At 41.5% G+C, this 22,379-nt stretch overlaps 1 protein-coding gene across 1 annotated transcript; it reads left to right on the top strand.

Moving 5' to 3' along the window:
- Positions 1 to 355: 355 nt before the first annotated feature.
- LOC115932829 (serine/threonine-protein kinase NLK-like) lies at positions 356 to 4,433 on the top strand. The gene is given in 1 exon segment (XM_055378626.2): positions 356 to 4,433. A coding segment is annotated over 1 exon segment (1,584 nt). The 5' UTR covers positions 356 to 1,340; the 3' UTR covers positions 2,925 to 4,433.
- Positions 4,434 to 22,379: the final 17,946 nt, after the last annotated feature.

Consider the following 22,379-nt stretch of genomic DNA (forward strand, 5'->3'; position numbering starts at 1 on the left):
CTCAGATAAATAAATAAATAATAAATTACCCAGACTTGGGTGTGTCTGGATAGCAATGTGAGAATGGACTAATACACTCACTGTTTCTTCAATGAGAGTACTAGTAAGTCTAGTAAATGTAGTTTGCCTGACTAACAAGCTCTAGTATTTTTTTAGGGAGTTAAATGTCATTTCTAAGGAGGTCAAAGAATATATAAGAAATAACAAGTTTTTGCTATCCGGCTTTGCTAGGGGAGGTGAGTCCGGCCGCGGCGGAACCGGCGGCTGAGGAGGCGGCGGCTGAGGAGAAGACGGCCGCGGCGGCTGAGGGGAAAGCGGCCGCGGGGACGGAAGCCGGGTGGGGGGGAGCGGGGGAGACGGAGCAGCCTTGAGCCCTGCGGGGCCGTTGCGCGGGGGACCCACCCGCTCTCCCCCCCAACCCTCCTCAGCAAAAGCAGCCGGCGGCGGGGGCAGGAGTCAGCCCGCTTCCGACCGTACCCCGCCCGCCTCCCGGGGCTCCTATTCTTTGGCCCCGGGACCCCAACCTTCTCCCGGGGCGGTTCCCTCTGTCTGGGCGTCCGAGCGCTGCCCACATTTCATTCCTCCCTGCACCTCCTTCCCTTCACTTTTGCCCCGGCTCTCTTTCTCCTCTCTGTCCTGCTGTCGCCTCCTCTCCTCACTCCAGCCTCCTTCCCTGGCTTATTCTGCCCAGGAAAGTTTGGAACCCCCGCCCCCCCTCCCCAATCAGGTCAACCTGACTAGGAGTAGGGGGAGATGTAGGAAGGCCTGAGAGTTCGGGGGCGGGGGGGAAGCTGGAAGCTGGTTTCCCAGAAAATTTCCCCCCATCTTCTCCATTTAGGGTGGTGGGAATTTTTTTTAATCCTGTTTTTGAGGAGGTGGTAGGTGTTTAGAAAAGGATGTGGGAATGGAAGGGGTAGATGAGTCAACCCTCTTTCAAGATTCCAAGGGTGGTGTGTTACCTGATCCTTTTCGTGTGTGGAGTTCAGGGGGTCGGGAGGTTTGGCCTTTATTCCCACATTCAAAGTTGGAACCTCCCCCAAATTAAGAATGGAGTTTTAGTACCCACTTGTGGCAGGAATCCTGGGGGGAAGGGGTCCTTTTTTCCTTTTTCTTTTCTTTTTTCCCTTTTTTTTCCTTTTGGCAACCCACACCCTTCCACACACGCTCACCCCAAAATTAAACACCAAGATCCTCTAACTTGTTTGGATTGACTAATGAAGACATAAAGCCAGTTACGCTCTATGTTTTTTGAGGTGGAGTGAGTGGTTTTTCTTCATTTTTAAATGGCCAAATGACAGCTTGACCCAGTTTGCTTTCCAATCAAAGGGCATTTATTTTGAATGTCTCTTTGTGGCGCAAGAGCCAACGCAAAAATGATGGCGGCTTACAATGGCGGTACATCTGCAGCAGCAGCAGGTCACCACCACCACCATCACCACCACCTTCCACACCTCCCTCCTCCTCACCTGCACCACCACCACCACCCTCAACACCATCTTCATCCGGGTTCGGCTGCCGCTGTACACCCTGTACAGCAGCACACCTCTTCGGCAGCTGCGGCAGCCGCAGCAGCGGCTGCAGCTGCAGCCATGTTAAACCCTGGGCAACAACAGCCATATTTCCCATCACCGGCACCGGGGCAGGCTCCTGGACCAGCTGCAGCAGCCCCAGCTCAGGTACAGGCTGCCGCAGCTGCTACAGTTAAGGCGCACCATCATTAGCACTCGCATCATCCACAGCAGCAGCTGGATATTGAGCCGGATAGACCTATTGGATGTGGAGCCTTTGGTGTTGTCTGGTCAGTAACAGATCCAAGAGATGGAAAGAGAGTAGCGCTCAAAAAGATGCCCAACGTCTTCCAGAATCTGGTCTCTTGCAAAAGGGTCTTCCGGGAATTGAAGATGTTGTGTTTTTTTAAGCATGATAATGTACTCTCTGCCCTTGACATACTCCAACCTCCACACATTGACTATTTTGAAGAAATATATGTTGTCACAGAATTGATGCAGAGTGACCTACATAAAATTATCGTCTCTCCTCAACCACTCAGCTCAGATCATGTCAAAGTTTTTCTTTATCAGATTTTGCGAGGTTTGAAATATCTCCATTCAGCTGGCATTTTACATCGAGACATTAAGCCAGGGAATCTCCTTGTGAACAGCAACTGTGTTCTAAAGATTTGTGATTTTGGATTGGCCAGAGTGGAAGAATTAGATGAATCCCGTCATATGACTCAGGAAGTTGTTACTCAGTATTATCGGGCTCCAGAAATCCTGATGGGCAGCCGTCATCACAGCAATGTTATTGACATCTGGTCTGTGGGATGTATCTTTGCAGAACTACTAGGACGAAGAATATTGTTTCAGGCACAGAGTCCCATTCAGCAGTTGGATTTGATCACGGATCTGTTGGGCACACCATCACTGGAAGCAATGAGGACAGCTTGTGAAGGCGCTAAGGCACATATACTCAGGGGTCCTCATAAACAGCCATCTCTTCCTGTACTCTATACCCTGTCTAGCCAGGCTACACATGAAGCTGTTCATCTCCTTTGCAGGATGTTGGTCTTTGATCCATCCAAAAGAATATCCGCTAAGGATGCCTTAGCCCACCCCTACCTAGATGAAGGGCGACTACGATATCACACATGTATGTGTAAATGTTGCTTTTCCACCTCTACTGGAAGAGTTTATACCAGTGACTTTGAGCCTGTCACCAATCCCAAATTTGATGACACTTTTGAGAAGAACCTCAGTTCTGTCCGACAGGTTAAAGAAATTATTCATCAGTTCATTTTGGAACAGCAGAAAGGAAACAGAGTGCCTCTCTGCATCAACCCTCAGTCTGCTGCGTTTAAGAGCTTTATTAGTTCCACTGTTGCTCAGCCATCTGAGATGCCCCCATCTCCTCTGGTGTGGGAGTGATGGTGGAAGATAATGTACTACTGAAGATGTAATGTAGCTTTCCACTGGAGTCTGGGATTTGCAATTCTGGAGGTTAATCATGCTTGTACTGTAATTTTACTAATGAAGTTTTAAATTAACAACCACTACTTGTATGATATGAATAATATTTAGAAATGTTACTAGACTTTTAATCTTGTAAAGTGGTTGTGCTTTTAGAAGAAAAATATTTTACCCAGAGTTGCACATGTTTTATGAATTTAGTGCAGCTGTTATGGCTCACCTCAGAACAAAAGAGAATTGAACCAAATTTGGGAGTTTGGGGTTTTATGTTTTTTGTTTTTCTTTTCTAAAATGAAGTGAGATTGTTCACACACACACACACACACACACAAACGCAAACACAAAGGACAGTCATACATTTTGATATTTGAGCCATTCCTAAAGATTTGGGGTTTTCTAAAACTAAAGAATCTAGGAACCTTGCCTGTGACCAATCATGGAGCCACGTGAGCTGATCGTGGCTGCACCTGGGGGGAGGGTAGGGAGGAGGGGCATGCCACCTAATGATCAAGCCCTATAATTAGCTTCTCATTAGAGCCGTGATGGTGATGTGTGCTGTCTAAAATCCAATGTTGTGGGTAGAGAGAATGAGTTTGTGAAACTTTTGTTTTCCTTACCCAGTATAAATATATATATATATATATTTAATCTATTTTTATTAGAAGTTTTTCTGCTCTTTCTTACATAAAAGAACCCCAAGCATGCATCTTTCATGTGTGTAAATAATTCATTTCTGGGCTAATTTCAAAAGAATCCCAATATTGCTGTATAGAAAGAGAACTAGCTTGCACATTTTAGGTCTGTGAAATTTTGTGAGACTTTTCCTGCACTGGACAGTAAAAAAATAATAAAAGACAAAAACAAATTTAAAAAAAAATTTAAGCCACAAAAAAAGGCACATAGGGAATTATGTCAAATGTGTTTGTGTCCTTAGGCAAAGCTGTGGGAGTCTTGAAATGTCACAGTAGTAAATAACTTATTACTTTTTGACAAGTTCTTTTTTTCTGTTGGAACACTGAATTCTTCTGTGCATATGTACATATGAATACAAATCGAAGGCCTCTACCTCCTGGAGTTATACAACTTGGCTTGTTTACCTCCACATGCTGATGATGACTATTTTTTTTTTTTAAGTTCAGTGTGGAGACTTGAAACTTGAATGTCCCTTCCAACTTTTATATTAAAAATAAAAAGACAAGAAAATTGAAGATCATTTTTCACCTGTACAAGGAATACTAATGGATCGTCTTAAAATTGGTCTAGGATAAAACCTTGGTGTGTGTTATGGACAATTAACTGTTAAAGTTATTGTAAGTTATCTGTATTTAGCAGAGTATTTTCAACTTGAGTGATCTGAGCTGAATTTGAAGACTATTAATAAGTTATGTTTGGAAGTTTTAACTTCAATGAAGTAATTATTTGCTGTGAAAGAAACAAACATTGAATTACTAAACAAAGATGGTGCAATATCTTTGTTTTTTTTTTATGAGGCTCCTGAGAATCAACCCAACTGAAGCATTTCAATTCACTTGAATGAGAAACGTGTTTAGTATCAAAAGAGCCCAAGAAGACACTGGTGTGAAAGGTACAATCTCAGAGGTTGGTCAATTACCGTGGCACACTTTCTGGTCACTTTGTACAATGTAGATTTGAAGTACAGTGGTGAAAACATTAAATGTGACATTTGAAAAAAAAAAAGAAATAACAAGTTTTAAAGTCAGAAGTGCATTTAAATTTGGGCTTAGAATTTATATTGCATTTATCCTATTTCAGGAAATATTACCACATATGAAGTGTGGATATTTATGCGTACTTAGCAGTGGGCTTGAGAATATCACACACAATATTATACGTAGGCTACCATAGAATCTGCAATTATTATAATACCCGAATGCCTCCTACAGCACTTCTACCTCTCGAAGACCTTTAAGAATTTGTTTTTTCCACTGAAAATTAGAAAGAACAACATAGCTGAAGGCAGTCCTTGTTCTATTGGGTCATTCGTTGAGATTGTGCTTATCCTGCAACTTTGGGGAAGGGAGGCATTTCAACATGAAATGAGGCTGCTTGTAAGTCAGAAAAAGAGTGAAGGAAAATTGAATTTAGCTCTTGCCAGCATTGCTTGAGGTATTTGGATGATATAAATTTTTTTTTAAAGGCCACAATGCTTTTAGAATTTTCTTTGCTTGTGATTAGTCATTGTTGGCCTCTTTATGCTTCTCCCAGAATCATTACAATGCCATGCTTCCCCCACTCTTTTCTAAGGACTCTAAAGCCTGGATTTATTTTTTCTGACCCAAGAGGCACAACCAAATGATGTTTAAGCATCTGCAACCCAGCCAATGTGTGAGGCCATTTCCTCCAAAATACATTCTCCTTTCTTACCTGCCCTCTCTGATTCCTTGTCCAGCCTGGCCTCTTATATGGACCCTGATCTTTTATCCTCAATATCCTTTCTTATCCCACGCCCACTGTCTACTTCAGTTTCAATTTCAGCCACTCGTTAGTTTCTTGGTAAACAAAGTGAATAAACGCCCTTGAAGTCCTGCCACTTACTGACTCCTTTGGAAACCCAACTCACCATTAAATTGCAGCGTCTTAAATTGTACTCTCTTTGCATACTGATTTATCCTCTGGTACTCAGCTAATTCACGGCTCTCTGAGTCTTGTGTATCTCATTTTCACATGCTCAGGTCAGGGTACAGATGGCTTTTGTGAGGCCTTGAGTGGGAGGTGTGAGAGTTTGTCCTCTAAACATGCATTTTGACTCTTTTCATGTTCGTTTTTGCCATCGAGGACATCAACAGGGGCCCGCTGCTCTTACTCAACATGTCTTTGGGGTATCACGTCTACAATACCTACCACATTAATCAGAGGACTATGGAGGGCCCTCTGTTTTGGCTGTCAGGAGGGGCCGAGAACCTTCCCAATTATACATGTGAGAGGCAGAGCAAATCCATAGCAGCGATTGAAGGAACTATATCAGCATTTGTTTTTCAGTTGGAGATGTTGATGGAAATCTACAAACTACCACAGGTGAGACAGGATGGGGTGGGTCAGAGATGACATTGAATGTCCTTTGCTGTTATTACAAGGCATGTCAACAAAAGGTGGCTCAGAACAGTCTTTGATGCCCCCAAAGGTGACAGAAAGTCCTTGTACTGCCAGTGTTTATTTAGGGTAAGAAGGAGGCAGAATGAGATGGGCAGCATTGAGGCATCCCTGGCTGGCACAGCCAGGCCAGCTCTGGGAACTCTATATCTGAACACTTACTTTCCAGATTAATTTTTCCCAGAGGGAAGATGATACATTTAAAAAAAATCAACAAGTAAATCTTCCCCTTTCCAAAAGAGAATGTAGTATCTTCAACTTCAAAATGGTGAAATAATAGTTGCTTTATTCTTTACTATCATGCTGTTATTATCTAACTGCTATATCTCAGAAGAATTTTTTTTTTTTTTGAGACAGAGTTTCGCTCTTGTTGCCCAGGCTGGAGTGCGATGGTGCAATCTCTGCTCACAGCAACCTCTGCCTCCCGGGTTCAAGTGATTCTCCTTCCCTAGCCTCCTGAGTATCTGGGATTATAGGCATGCGCCACCACGCCTGGCTAATTTTTGTATTTTTAGTAGAGATGGGGTTTCTTCACGTTGGTCAGGCTGGTCTCGAACTCCCAACCTCGGGTGGTCCGCCCACTTCAGCCTCCCGAAATGCTGGGATCACAGGCATGAGCCACTGCACCCGGCTTTGCGAAGAATTTTTGACCATCCTCTGACTCTCTCCAGAATCGTATCCTTGACTAATAGTCAAAATTGGAATTTTTATAGCCCTGTAAACCCACAGATTAGCTTATAGGGAGATTTGGTAAACTGAGATTTTGGGGAGGGGAAGGGAGGCTGGCAGAGAAGAAACTTTGTTTACAATTTTATTACCCTAGATAATATTAACCAGTTTTGTATGTTTCTTAAAAATTTTATTATAGCTTACCTGTTTGCCAATGGCTATATGAAACCTTGCTCTTCAAATGGTCTACAAATCAGGACTTTTGTTTTCAAGATGGTTTTCTCATGAATGAGTTGAATACAATTTTAACTCTTGTTAAGAAAAACTCTGAGCATTTTGCCTTTACACATGTTCATCAATTTCTCTAGTAATTTACTTCCTAGCTTTGAATTTCTGCTAGGAGTAGAAAGTGAAGTGCCTGATGTATTGTGTTTGATTGTGCCCTTCTCCTTCAAATCACTTCTGAATATAAATGGATATTGTTTTTCCTTTTCCTCCAAAATAGTTATGTCCATTTGATCCTTTGCCTAATGATGAAGGACAGTTTCCATCTCTGTATCAGATGGTCCCAAGGAATCATCTTTGCCTCTTGGCATGGTGAAGCTGTTGCAGCATTTTAGCTAGACCTGGTAGGGCTGCTTGTCTCGGATGACATAAAAGGTGGGCATTTTCGGCCAGGCACGGTGGCTCACGCCTGTAATCCCAGCTCTTTGGAGGGCCAAGGCGGGTGGATCACCTGAAGTCGGGAGTTCGAGACCAGCCTGACCAACATGGAGAAACCCCGTCTCTACTAAAAATAGAAAAATTAGCCGGGTATGGTGGTGCATGCCTGTAATCCCAGCTACTCAGGAGGCTGAGGCAGGAGAATCGCTTTAACCCGGGAGGCAGAGGTTGCTGTGAGCCGAGATTGCACCACTGCACTCCAGCCTGGGCGACAGAGCTAGACTCCATCTCAAAAAAAAAAAAAAAAAAGGTAGGCATTTTTTCTAGGAATTGAGAGAAGTGGCCAGGGAAGGTATCTATTCAGGCTTTACAGAGAAACTGTCTTGGAGGGTGTTCTGCCATGAGCAGGCAGGATAACATTGGCCAAGACTGAAGATCCATCAACAAATGTGGCTGCTGTCTGTGGTGACACAGACCCCCTAATCCTCCTGACGTTCTGGGATGGAATACTTTGAAAACGTGGAAAGCGTGTGTTACCACCTCCCAGTGGGACTTTATCACACATGGGGGAAGTTTCATACTTAATCCATTCCATGGGACTCTCACTTTTTCAAAGCAGAACAGTGAGATGCCTGGCTTCCAGCATTTTGTTCAGACAGTTAGCTCTTCCATACACCCAGAACACATTTTCCATAATAAACCGTGGCTTTTTTCCTTGGATTGCTTCCTTTCTGATTCTGGCTGTGAAACCCTAGGAGGATGCCCACGAAATGCTTTCTTGGGTCCTGTGCGTTTGCGTTGCTTTGACTGGATTGCATCTGATTTCATTAAGACCATCTATGATGCTGCGTGTGCAGCCAATGCCCTATGCTAAGTGCTGCTTTTAGAAATACAGTGGGATATGACGAAAATGTAGATGCAGTGCTGTTTCATCCCTGGCAGGTAATGATTTCCGCTAGGGCACTGTCGGCCCTGGAGCCCATCGATTCTTGAAACATACAGTCATAAATGAGATTTTCTCAAAACCGGCATAATAACTCAGGCAAAACACATTGAAATTTTACATTCTGGATATAAATTCTGAAAATGAATATGTCTACTTGCTTTTACAATGAGAAACCATATATAGTCCGGAGAGTTTTCAGTTTTGATATGTGTGTGTGTGTATGTGTGTGTGTAAATGATCGTCACATAGATATCTCTGGCTAGAAGAAACTTTGTCATATTTGTTCTAAGATTAAATGTTTGTCCCATATTTCCAATACTCATTTTCAATCTGATTTAAATTTTTTGATCTATGATATTAACTGTCTAGAAATGACTGGGGAAAAGAAATTAGTTTTGAGCCCTTGCTTTGTGTTCAGCATAAATGGTGATTATATTTTTTTCTTTTAATTCAAAATAACATTAAGAGATATGAATTGCTATTTCTATTTTAGGTATGAGAAAAACTCATATTCAGAGACACTCAGTAAAATTCTTACACACTGCCTGTAAATGGATCATCAAAAATTTGAAATCGGCCGGGTGCAGTGGCTCACGCCTGTAATCCCAACACTTTGGGAGGTTGAAGGGGGCTGATCACCTGAGGTCAGGAGTTTGAGACCAGCCTGACCAATATGGTGAAACCCTGTCTCTACTAAAAATACAAAAATTAGCTGGGTGTGGTGGTGGGTGCCTATAGTCCCAGCTACATGGGAGGCTGAGACAGGAGAATCACTTGAACCCAGGAGGCAGTGGTTGCAGTAAGCCAAGATTGCGCCACTGCACTCCAGCCTGGGCAACAGAATGAGACTCCATCTCAAAAAAAAAAAAAGAAAAGAAAAGAAAAGAAATCGAAACCACAATTGTCTTTATTTTTATCAAAGTATAAGGTTGAATTTGAGCTTTTAGTCTTCAAGGATCAGGGAGGAACAATGCTTCAGTTAACGTTTCATAGCATAATGCATTTTTTTTATTACTCCCTGATGCATCCCTTTTAGCTTTACTCTCTTAAGGACCACGGAATTTATGACCAGTGCTGATGATCAGGTACCCAGATTAGAATAGGAACTCTGTTGCATAGTATGATATTCTGAATTATTGTAATTTGCCTGATGGTCTCCAACATCAAGGGAAGCTAGGAGAATGTGTTTTCCACGTGGTCAAGATTTTACCATACACAAGGAAAGGATCAAATGGGCCATTGTTGTTTTCAGAAGTTAGTCACAATTTCAAAGATAGCTTTTTACTGAATATGGATACCAGAATAGAGTTGATTCATGCAGGTAATTTCACCTGATTTGAACCCTCTACGTAGCTGATATGTATACACGCCTATACATATGTATGTTGATATGTATCCCACCTATACACACTTCTACCTTTTAGTATTTCTTATTCATTGCTTACCGAAGAACAAACATTAAATTGCATAATAAAATGACAACGATGGTAATAATGGTAGTGAATAATCATTAACTATGTGCCAAGCATTGTTTTAGTGGTTTTATGTATGTCTGTTATATTACTCAGAACGCTGCTATGAGTCAGATCCCTTTCATATTTGTTTTAGATAAGAAAAGGGGTGCAAAGGAACGTTAAGTAACTTATTCATCATTATACTCTTAGTAATGAGTCACAATTTTAACCAAAGGAGTTCCTGTCAAAATCCATGGTTTTAACCACAATACTGTATTGGCCCTCAGATTTTTATATCTTATTAAATAATATATTTCTTTCTAAATTTATTATTTTATCACCACACATGTAACAAAAATGCATTAAATAATATATTTCTAAAATTAAATGTTTTGTTTTTATTTCTACATAAAAATGTTTTTGATATTCTGAATTTCTGTTATCTTCCTCATTGTTATAATTAAGATTGTCTTGGTTTTTATAGTCAATGATACTAACTCTAAACAGTAAGTTTTGTGTCTTTATTTCAAATCCTTACGTTATTTTATAGGAGCTCAATTTTCATCTTTGTGCATATCATACCCCTTTCAAATGGAATAATTCTTATATTTTACCTTGATGCTTTCTGTATATTTCTGGTAATAACTTTACTTGTACTGTTAGGTTACTCAGACATTCTTTTTTTTTTTTGAGATGGAACGGACTCTCACTCTGTCGCCCAGGCTGGAGTCCAGTGATGCCATCTCAGTTCACTGCAAGCTCTGCCTCCCAGGTTCATGCCATTCTCCTGCCTCACCCTCCCGAGTAGCTGGGGTTACAGGTGCCCACCACCATGCCCTGCTAATTTTTTTTGTATTTTTAGTAGAGACGGGGTTTCACCGTGTTAGCCAGGATGGTCTCCATCTCCTGACCTCGTGATCTGCCCACCTCAGCCTCCCAAAGTGCTGGGATTACAGGCATGAGCCACCACTCCTGGCCACAGGTTACTCAGACATTCTTTTATGAATTACAAGTTAGTTTGGTGTCTACTAAAATGCGTATGATTTTCTGTAGTGATTTGTTAGTATAGATTATTAAATTTATATATATGTATATATGTATACTTATTAACTTATCCTTGCTTTCCTAGGATAAACTGAAATTGATCATAATTTTTTAATAGACATTATTTTTTAGAGTAGTTTCACGTTTTAAAAAATTTGAAGAGAAAGTACAAAGAGTATATATACCTCCCTTCTTCCCCGTTTCTCTATAATTCGTATTTTCTATAACACTTTGCGTTAGGGTGATGCATGTGTTACAATTGATGAACCAACATTGATACACTATTATTAACTGAAATCCATACTTTACATTAGGGTTCAGTCTGTGTTATAGAATTTTATGGGTGTTGACAAATTTATAATGTCATGTATCCACTATTGCAGTATCAGACAAAATATTATGGCTGCCTTCAAAGTCCCCTATGCTCCACCTATCCACCCCTCCTTCCTTCTCCACCAGGATGCTTTCTTTAATATTTTGTGGTACACAGTTAGGGTATTTATATCCATATTCCTAACTGGAAATGTTCTCTAATTTTACTTTACCATTCTACGATTTGTTTTGTTATCAATGGTATGCTAGCTTCTCAAATCGAGGAGTCTTTTTCTAATTTATTAAAAGATGAAAATTTACTATTTCTTGAACACTGTTATTTGGGTATAAGATCACATGGCTCTGGTGTGTATCTTGTGGCTCTATTTTTAACAACTAACTCTATTTTAAATTATTATGTGATATGGGTTGGATTTGTGTCCCTGCCCAAATCTCAGGTGGAATTGGAGGAGGGGTCTGGTGGGAGGTAATTGGATCATGGGGGTGGATTTCCCCCTTGCTGTTCTGTGAGAGTGGGTGAGTTCTCATGAGATCTCATGGTTTAAACGTGTGTGGCACTTCCCTGTTCGCTCTCTCTCTCCTGCCACCACGTGAAGAAGATCCTTGCTTCCCCTTCACCTTCTGCCATGATTGTAGGTTTCCTGAGGCCTCCCTGTCATGCTTCCTGTTAAGCCTGTGGAAGTGTGAGTTAATTAAATCTTTTTTTTTTTTTATAAGTTATCCACTCTCAAGTAGTTTTTTTTGTTTTTTTTCTTTTGAGACGGAGTCTCGCTCTGTCACCCAGGCTGCAGTGCAGTGGTGTGATCTCGGCTCACTGCAACCTCCGCCTCCCAGGTTCACACCATTCTCCTGCCTGAGCCTCCCGAGTAGCTGGGACTACAGGTGCCCGACACCACACCTGGCTAATTTTTTGTATTTTTAGTAGAGATGAGGTTTCACCGTGTTAGCCATGATGGTCTTGATCTCCTGACCTTGTGATCCGCCCGCCTTGGCCTCCCAAAGTGATGGGATTACAGGCGTGAGCCACCGTGCCTGGCCTCAACTAGTTCTTTAGAGCGGTGTGAAAATGGACTAATACATATTGTTTATTTTAACTTTGTATTTCTTCTTCAGCTGATGTATAAGTTCTAAGTTATAGGTTTTGTGTTTAAATTTTTTATTTCTTCTTGATCCATTATTTATACATATATTTAAAATGTAAAAAAATTAGGATTTTGATTTTTTTGATTGATTACTAATTGTATTGTAGACAAGAGTCTTGCTCTTTAGCCAGTGAATGGTCAATTTTAATGAACTGTCCATGTGTACTTGTGAAAAATGAGTAGTCACTGACTTGGAGGTTCAGAGTTCTGTGTATGTTTATTTTATCAGGCTTGTTCATTATGTTCCTTAAATTACTTGTATTCTTATTTACATTATGTCTAATTAAACTCTTTATTCATGAGGGAGATACATTGATATCTACCATCATGGATAGATTTGTCAAATTTGTCAATTTCTCCTTGTTATTCCACTGCACAGTTTGTGTTTGAATTGGACTATATGCATATAAAGGCAGATGCTCAATACTTATATCCTGTTGAGTTCAACTCATGAAATAAAAAGTAACCAATATAATTTAGCCATTTTTATTCTACTTTATATGTGACTTGATATTTATCACATATATATTATTTCTTTGTATTTTTATATGGTCTGTCTAAAATGTACAAAAAATGTCCATGTTACTAATTTTTCAGATATTACTGTTACGTGGTAGCATGCTGACATGACATAGCTGAATTTCTACATTGCCCTAACTCTGCTTATCTTTAAAAAACAGAACACTTGTTCTAAGAAGTTCCCTTTGTAACCAGACCCGCTGACACTTGTTAGAACCAAGATAGCTAAAGCCTCAGGCTTCATTATAATCTCATTTCCATGCTAAGTGGCACTCCTGGCCAGGCATGGTTGTACATCCCTGTAATCCGAGCCCTTTGGGAGGCCAATGTAGGAGGATTGCTTGAGCACAAGAATTTGAGACCAGCCTGGTCAACAGAATAAGACCTGGTCTCCACCAAAAAAAAAATTAAAAATTACCCAACTGTGGTGTCACACACCTGTAGTCTCAGCTACTCAGAAGGCTATAAGGGGGTGGATCACTTAGGCCCGGGAGTTCGAGGCTGCAGCGAGCCATGATTGCACCACTGCACTCAAGCCTGGGCAACAGAGCAAGGCCCCATCTCTTAAAATAGAAAAGAAATTCTAGCACTTTGGAAGGCTGAGGCGGGCAGATTTCCTGAGTTCAGGAGTTCGAGACCAGCCTGGGTAACACAATGAAACCACTTCTCTACTAAAAATACAAAAAGTATAGCCAGGCATGGCAGCATGCGCCTGTAGTCCCAGCTACTTGGGAGGCTGAGGCAGGAGAATTGCTTGAACCCAGGAAGCGGAGGTTGCAGTGAGCCCAGGTCGTGCCACTGCACTCCAACCTTGGTGACAGAGTGAGACTCCATCGCCAAGAAAAAAAGGAAAGAAAAGAAAAAAGGACACTTCCACTGGTGTCATGACACTTGACAATCATCATGACGCTGACCAGAAGTCATAAAAGTTCAAAATGGAAGGTGGCACTAGGAGTTCTGTGAAGTTGCTGCTCATTCCTGGAAAATGCATGAATATTCTTCCCTTTGCTTTTAATGTCCAATCCCTTCATTAGAGAAACCCTGTATTTTATTTTAACCTCCTCACCTCTCATTAGTCGAGAAGTGATTTGTGAGCCATGCTTCTGCTTCTCAAGTCCACGGCCATCAAGTAAAGCTTGCACTGCTTGGTGCTCACTTTCAGTTTTGTGTATTGCCTTTGCAGCACCGAACAAGTAAAGACCCCATTTTTGGAGGAAGTGGCTTTCTTTGATAGCATTGCTATGGCTATTAACATGCATATTAGCTCATCCCATAATTCTAGTGTTTATATTTATATTTTTTATTTTTTTAAGAATCTTTCTGATTGATTTTGTTTATCTCCCAATTCCTGCTCACAATTTGACACCCTATTTGTTTCCGTAAAGAGTTTAAGCCTATACATATTTTGATCCTATATCTGAAAATTATAAGGTCTAAAATGCCTTCTGGTTGCATTTTGTTGTTTGTTGTTTATGTTGACTCTTCATTGTGTGGTTTACATGTTCATTTGGTCTTAGTGTCTGTATAACTTCATGGTGAGTAATAAATATTTTGAGGGTCAGTCCCTCTTACAGGATTGCGTGTGTTTCATCCAAGCACCTGAGTTGTTAATAATCAGAAGACGTTTAATTTATGCACTTAAAGTTTTCCTTGACTATACAAATACATTTAAAATTAAATCCCAAACCAGTATGAAGACAAGTTTTTGAGTAAAAGTTTCTCAGAAGAGACATTTTTCTCTTTTGCCACCCAGACTCCAAACTGAGGCTGAGAACTTATCTCCTTTCACTGGCAAGAAGATTTTTTTTGTTTTCTTTTTCCTAGATCATTTCCCCATGAAAGTAGGCCTTCATGCTGGGCACGGTGGCTCATGCCTGTAATCCCAGCACTTTGGGAGGCCGAGGCAGGTGGATCATGAGGTCAGGAGATCGAGACCATCATGGCTAACACGGTGAAACCCCGTCTCTACTAAAAAAATACAAAAAATTAGCCGGGCATGGTGGTGTGCACCTGTAGTCCCAGCTACTCGGGAGGTGGAGGCAGGAGAATGGTGTGAACCCGGGAGGCGGAGCTTGCAGTGAGCCAAGATTGTGCCACTGCACTCCAGCCTGGGTTACAGAGCGAGACTCCGTCTCAAAAAAAAAAAAAAAAAAAGAAAGAAAAGAAAAAGAAAGTGGGCCTCCAATAGTTGCAGCTCTATGGATTGTCTCAAGCCTAAGGTCTTGTCTCCTGTCCCCTCGGTTTTGGTCAATAAAACCCAAGTGACCGTGATCATCTTAATTAGCAAACATTGTGAGGATAGCTTTTGCTTGCCGATCAGCTTTCCCGTTCTGGGTTTCTGTTCCTTTTTTATTTTTTTCCTTGAGGTTTCTCATAGATTATTGGAGCTAGGCTAGGTTTGTAAGCTTTTGTTGTATTTATCTACCAATTCTAATTGTTTCGTATTCTGCATATCTGATCTAATTCTCACCAGCAGTAGCCTAGGCTAGTTTTTAAAATAAAATGTCTTGAGTGCCCGGATATGTGTATCAATGTTATTGTTATTATACTAGAGATAGCATCATTATACATCCTTTGGACAATTAATCAATATACGGTTTTCAATCACCTTGCTTATCCATTTTGTGTGGACGTAATTTAGATTATTTGGATATTTGCCTTTAATGCAAAAATGTGACTTTATTTATTCATTTATTCATTTATTTATTGAGACGGAGTCTCGCTCTGTCGCCCAGGCTGGAGTGCAGTGGCCCCATCTCAGCTCCCTGCAAGCTCCGCCTCCCGGGTTCATGCCATTCTCCTGCCTCAGCCTCCTGGGTAGCTGGGACTACAGGTGCCTGCCACCATGCCCGGCTAATTTTTTGTATTTTTAGTAGAGACGGGGTTTCACCGTGTTAGCCAGGATGGTCTCAATCTCCTGACCTCGTGATCTGCCCGCCTCGGCCTCCCAAAGTGCTGGGATTACAGGCGTGAGCCACCACACCCAGCGACTTTATTTTACCTTTATCAAAAACATTGCTTTTGTTTCTACTTTTTATTTTCTAGTATGCATGTTCCAGATAGTTCTAAAAGGTATTACACATCATTATAATATTTAAATTAATATAATATTAATTTTGGAATTTTATAATTCATCTATTCTAAATATATGAGGAACAGCAACCCCCAGTTTCTTTTCTTTGGGCTGTCTACTCTGTGTGCAGCCACAGCTATGGGTCAGAATTTAGAAAATCCCCACAGGTAGGAAAAGCTGTATGTTGTTTGAACTCAGCACCTAGAGGGTGAGATTTCCAATAAGATAGGTCAACAAACAATTTGTTTCTAGCCATTCTTCAGCGTCCCGTTAATACAAAAATTGATTAGGATTTGGGTTAGACCTACAAAGTGCCATTCTTTCCCTCATTTATCATTCATGTGATCCATTTTAATGTTCTAATCAGTAGAACATTGCCAGCTTTCTCATGAACTAATGGAGCAAGAACTCACTCCTTACTGGAGGGAAGGCACCAAGCCATCCAGGAGGGACCCACCCTTATGACCCAGAAACCTCCCATTAGCCCCTGCCTTAAACATTGGGGATCACATTTCAATATGAGATTTGAAGGGGACAAATATCAAAACTATTAGTAGGTAAATGAGTCTTGTTACATTCTGAGGAAAGAACATTCAAGACAAAAAGAACTAGAAGTTCAAAGGCCTTGGGGCAGGAGTTTGTAAACTTGAAAGTAAATCAAGGCAGCTAATGTGGACGGTTGGAAAATACAGCAAAAAGAAATTGTGGTAGGAGTTGAGGTCTGAGATTTAGAAACATGATAAAAATTTTGATTTAAAGTGTAATTAAGAGCCATTGGAAAGCTTTGAGCATGGCAGTTAAATGATTTGATTGTTAAAGAGTAACTGCCTGCTTTGTGCAAAATAGACTGAAGTTGACTCAGGGAATTGGAAGTAGGAAGGCCGCTTGGGCTTATTACAGTAATCTAGGTAGAGATTACATTGTCTTAGATCAGGATGGCCTAGTGGAAGTAACAAGAAGTGATTAGAATTAGGAAGTATTCTGATGGGAGAGTCAAGAGGATTCACTGATGTATTAGTTGTGTTTTTTTGTGAAGTAAAAAATCATGAGTAATGCCCAGATTCTGGACCAGTGCAACTTAATGTCTCATGGTCAATCTAATGGGAGTTTGAGGGTGTGATTTTTTTTAATTTTGAAAAAAGCAGTATGCCTTGGTCATTGCAGTATTTCTAGAATTCAACTAAGGGTCTGGCTCGCCAGTTAAAGCTTTCTTGTGTAAATGAATAAATTTCTTGTATAAATGAATAAATTTAAGGCTTAGCCTGACAAATAGATATTTGGAATGTCTTAAAGATTGTAATGGTCTCATCATCAGATAAAAAATAGGAGTAGCATGCACATCTATGTAAAAGATTAAAAAACATCTTTCTTCATATAAATGACAAGGGGGATAAATACTGCTAAACTGGAATGAGTTAATTTGTAGCATCTTATAATTTCATGAAGTATGGGGAATAGGTGGACAATGTGCTTTAAGATGACTAACGTTATCATTGTTTAGTCCTGTGAAAAAAGGAAGCATTTCAGAACTTGAGACAATAAGCTTTTGACTTTTTAAAATCAGACTCCAGTGAATGTGCAAAATGCCCAGACAACCAGTATTCAGTGAGAGAGATCACTGCCTCACAGAGTTGTGACCTTCCTGGATTTTGAAGATGCACTGGGGACAGCACTGGCCAGCATAGCTCTCTGTTTCTCTGTCCTCACTGCCATTGATATGGTTTCGCTGTGTCCCCACCCTAATCTCATCTTGAGTTATAGCTCCCCTAATTCCCACGTGTTGTGAGAGGGAGCTGGTGGGAGATAATTGAATCATGGGCGCAGTTGCTCCCATACTGTTCTAAGTCTCACAAGATCTGATAATTTTATTAAAAGGTTTCCCCTTTTGCTTGGCTCTCGTGCTCCCTTGCAGGCCGCCATGGTAAGACGTACCTTTCACCTTCAGCCATGATTGTGAGGCCTCCCCAGCCACGTGGAACTGTGTCCCCATTAAGGCTCTCTTCCTTTATAAATTACCCAGTCTCTGATATATCTTTATCAGCAGTGTGAAAATGGACTAATACAGCCATGGTTCTTGTGGTCTTTGTGAAGCACATACACACACTCATAGTCAAGACTCTCAGCGACATCTCTCTTTCTGTTTTCTTCTGCTCCTTGCTCTTCACTGGCTGTACAAACACAGTCACTTGTATCCTCTGACAGACAACATTTGGAATCATTTTTACTGTGGTTGTTTCAACTGCGTTAGCTAAAACTATCACTGTGCTTATAGCCTGTAAGGCTACAGCATCAGAGAGAAAGCCAAAGTGGTTTTGGGGACCGGGAGTATTTAGCACAGTTATTTTCATCTGTTTCCTTATCCAAGTAACTCTCTGGAATTTGGCATGGGCTCAAAGAGTGCCATCAGGACTCTCAGTGATGAGGTATTCTTTGCCTTCCACTCTGTTCTGGGATTCTTCACCTTTTTGGCACTGGGGAGCTTCATCTTGGCTTTCCTGGCCAGGAGCCTGCCTGACACCTTCAATGAAGCCAAGTTCTCGATGTTCAGCATGCTGATGTTACGTACTGTTTGAATTACCTTCCAAACTGTGTAACATAGCACCAAAGGGAAGGTCATGGTTGCCTCGGAAATATTCTCCATCTTGACTTCCAGTGCAGAGTGCTAGGTGGTATCTTTGCTCCCAGAGGCCGTATTATTCTAATAAAACCAGATAAGAATACTCTTGGAGAGTTAAGGGAAAAAAGCAAGTTCTTACATGTATAAATATTTAATTTCTGGCCTTAGAAAAATAAAAAAGAGGAATGTAAAAAATAACTGCTATTTGCATGCAGATGAGACACAGTCACATTTAAGTAATATTTCAGACTGGTTTATCTCCTCTTAACTCTGCCATTATATTCAAATAGTGTGAAATTCACAATACCTTCAATCCTCAAGTTTGTGAATATAAATATTAACTTTGATGTGTGTTTTCTGCAGGTTAAATCTATTATTAAATGCTGTAAGTTGTCCTTCATTATATGCACAGTAACCCTTTTTATCTCTATCTTTAGCTACCATTTTGTCTTAGACACACATCTTAAGCAGAAAGTATTGAGGCAGTCCTCCACTCAACATCTCATTTTAATTGGCGGGACAGATGGCATAAAGATTTATAATTTGTATTTGAACTTTATTATATTTTTCTGTTTTCTTCTGACAAATATATGTAAAATTATAAAAATTTACCTGCAATTTATATATCTAAATTGCGGGAGGTAGGAGTCTAATATTACTTTTATCAAACCAGACATTTGTCCCTAAATAATAATAGACTACACTTGTCTTATTGATTTTAAATACAACTGTATTGTACTCTACATTTTTGTGTTGTCAAAAATAACTCCATGTCAGTTTAGTTATCAAGCAATTTTAACATATGTGGGAGAACAATCAATAGATTGTTATCATCAGAGATAAAAATTGGATTTATAAAACAAAAGGGTAGAGGCATTTAAAAAAAAAGTCTGAAAAATGACTTTACTTTTCTTTATCCTGAGTATACTGACTGACAAGAGGGACACTAAGGGATCAGTCTCTGGGATAGTCAACAGAGAAAACTTTCAGTTATTTCTAGATTATCTGAAAAGGCTCGACAGTTCCACTGGGACAAACTATGTCCAGGCATTACATGCCACTCTCATTCTATTGCCACTCTGCACACAATTAAATCAGACTGCATCATATCCCTTTAAAATATATCTTATATCCATTTTCTTTGGTTAAAATCCAGCTCCTAGATGAACAGATTTTTCCTATAGAGATTTTATTTTTTTCTTCAACACTGTATTATGAGTTGAATGTCAGGTCAGGGTTATGGCTGTGAAGCAAGATATAAGAATCAAGATAGGCTTGGCGCGGTGGCTCACGCCTGTAATCCCAGCACTTTGGGAGGTGGAGGCAGGCGGATCACGAGGTCGGGAGATCCAGACCATCCTGGCTAACACTGCGAAACCCCGTCTCTACTAAAAATACAAAAAAATTAGCTGGGCGCGGGGGCAGGCGCCTATAGTCCCAGCTACCCGGGAAGCTGAGGCAGGAGAATGGCGTGAACCCGGGAGGTGGAGCTTGCAGTGAGCCGAGATGGCGCCACTGCACTCCAGCCTGGGGCGACAAAGTGAGACTCCATCTCAAAAAAAAAAAAAAAAAAAAAAAAACAAGATAATGGGAAGGTTAAAAACATAAAAAGTTTGGGAATAATCCCAAGTATTTTAAGAAATATTTGGAGCTCACTTAACATTTAAATTTTTCTTGGGTTTAGCTTAACGAGAAAAATAACTCCTAAGATCAATTAAATCAATTTTACTTACCTAATGTTCATTCAGGTTTCAGATATTTCGGGTGTGGTAAAGATTTTCTCTTGGAAGGACATTAAATTGCCAATTATCTATTATTTAGGACTATCCTCGTCAACACGTTGCTGCTATTCTATTGTTTCTAAAACCTGAGGTGCTTTGTTTACTGTGTAGTCCACAGTCAAGGATAAATTATGGATCACTTATGTTAGTTGGGAAACAACTTGTATAAGGTAGAAACACCTACACATACACAAATATACTCAAACATACACCTACACCCACACACAAACACAGCCACACACACATTGACACTGTGTCCGGAATTGGTGGGTTCTTGGTCTCACTGACTTAAAGAATGAAGCCGCGGACCCTCGCGGTGAGTGTTACAGCTTTTAAGGTGGCACATCTGGAGTCTGTCCTTTCTGATGTTGAGATGTGTTCAGAGTTTCTTCCTTCTGGTGGGTTTGTGGTCTTGCTGGCTCAAGAGTGAAGCTGCAGACCTTCGCGGTGAGTGTTACAGCTCTTAAGATGGCGCGTCTGGAGTCGTTCGTTTCTCCCGGTGGGCTCGTGGTCTCACCGGGCTCAGGACTGAAGCTGCAGATTTTCGCATGGAGTGTTACAGCTCATAAAAACAGCGTGGACCCAAACAGCAGGCAGCAGTAAGATTTACTTCAAAGAGCGAAAGAACAAAGCTTCCACAAGGTGGAAGAGAACCGGAGCTGGTTGCCAATGCTGGCTCCGGCAGCCTGCTTTTATTCTCTTATCTGGCCCCACCCACATGCTGCTGATTGGTAGAGCCGAGTGGCCTGTTTTAACAGGGCGCTGATTGGTGCGTTTACAATCCCTGAGCTAGATACAAAGGTTCTCCACGTCCCCATCAGAGCAGCTAGATACAGAGTGTCGATTGGTGCACTCACAAACCTTGAGCTAAACACAGGGTGCTGATTGGTGTATTTACAATCCCTGAGCTAGACATAAAGACTCAGGAGCCCAGCTGGCTTCACCTAGTGGATCCCGCACCAGGGCTGCAGGTGGAGCTGCCTGCCAGTCCCACGCCATGAGCTCGCACTCCTCAGCCCTTGGGTGGTCGATGGGACCGGGCGCCGTGAAGCCTGCTCCTGGCGGTGCTCGTCGGGGAGGCTCGGGCCGCACAGGAGCCCATGGAGTGGGTGGGAGGCTCCAGCATGGCTGGCTGCAGGTCCCGAGCCCTGCCCCGTGGGAAGGCAGCGAAGGCCTCGCGAGAAATCGAGCGCAGCACCGGTGGGCCGGCACTGCTGGGGGACCCAGTACACCCTCTGCGGCCGCTGGCCCGGGTGCTAAGTCCCTCATTGCCCGAGGCCAGCAGGGCTGGCCAGCTGCTCCCAGTGCGGGGCCCGCCGCTCCCAGTGCGGGGCCCGCCAAGCCCATGCCCACCTTGAACTCCAGCTGGCCTGCAAGCGCCACACACAGCCCCGGTTCCCGCTTGCGCCTCTCCCTCCACACTTCCCTGCAAGCTGAAGGAGTGGGCTCCGGCCTTGGCCAGCCCAGAAAGGGGCTCCCACAGTGCAGTGGGGGCTGAAGGGCTCCTCAAATGCCGCCAAAGTGGGAGCCCAGGCAGGGGAGGTGCCGAGAGCAAGCGAGGGCTCTGAGGACTGCCAGCACGCTGTCACCTCTCAACACCACACAAACACACTCACACCTACACACACAAGCACACACATACTCACACACAAAATGAAGCGTATATGTATACATGTACATATATATGATAAATTCTGATGTCTTGAGTCCCTTTTTATAAACTACCACGTTGATTCAATAAAACATGAGCAACTGAATGGTTTGTTTCAGTAAATGGAAAGGCCAGAACACGATGTCCAAAACAATGTTTATGTTTGAATATGATTATAGAAAATCATGATTTCTTCATAAGAATAATAATTCCAAGAGTATATCTTGTGGAGACACAAGTATGTTTTTCATAGTCACTATTATTTATCAAATGTCACCTGGATTTAATTAATTTTTGTATTCAGAATAAAATCCCAGAGTTTAGAAAAAGCATGCAATGATTTCTGTGTAGCTTTATGAGAAAATAATTGGTCATAATTTATCATTAATTCCATATGCCATTATCTTTCT

The sequence above is a fragment of the Gorilla gorilla genome, chromosome 12 (assembly GCF_029281585.2).
Source record: "Gorilla gorilla gorilla isolate KB3781 chromosome 12, NHGRI_mGorGor1-v2.1_pri, whole genome shotgun sequence".
Lineage (NCBI taxonomy): Eukaryota > Metazoa > Chordata > Mammalia > Primates > Hominidae > Gorilla > Gorilla gorilla.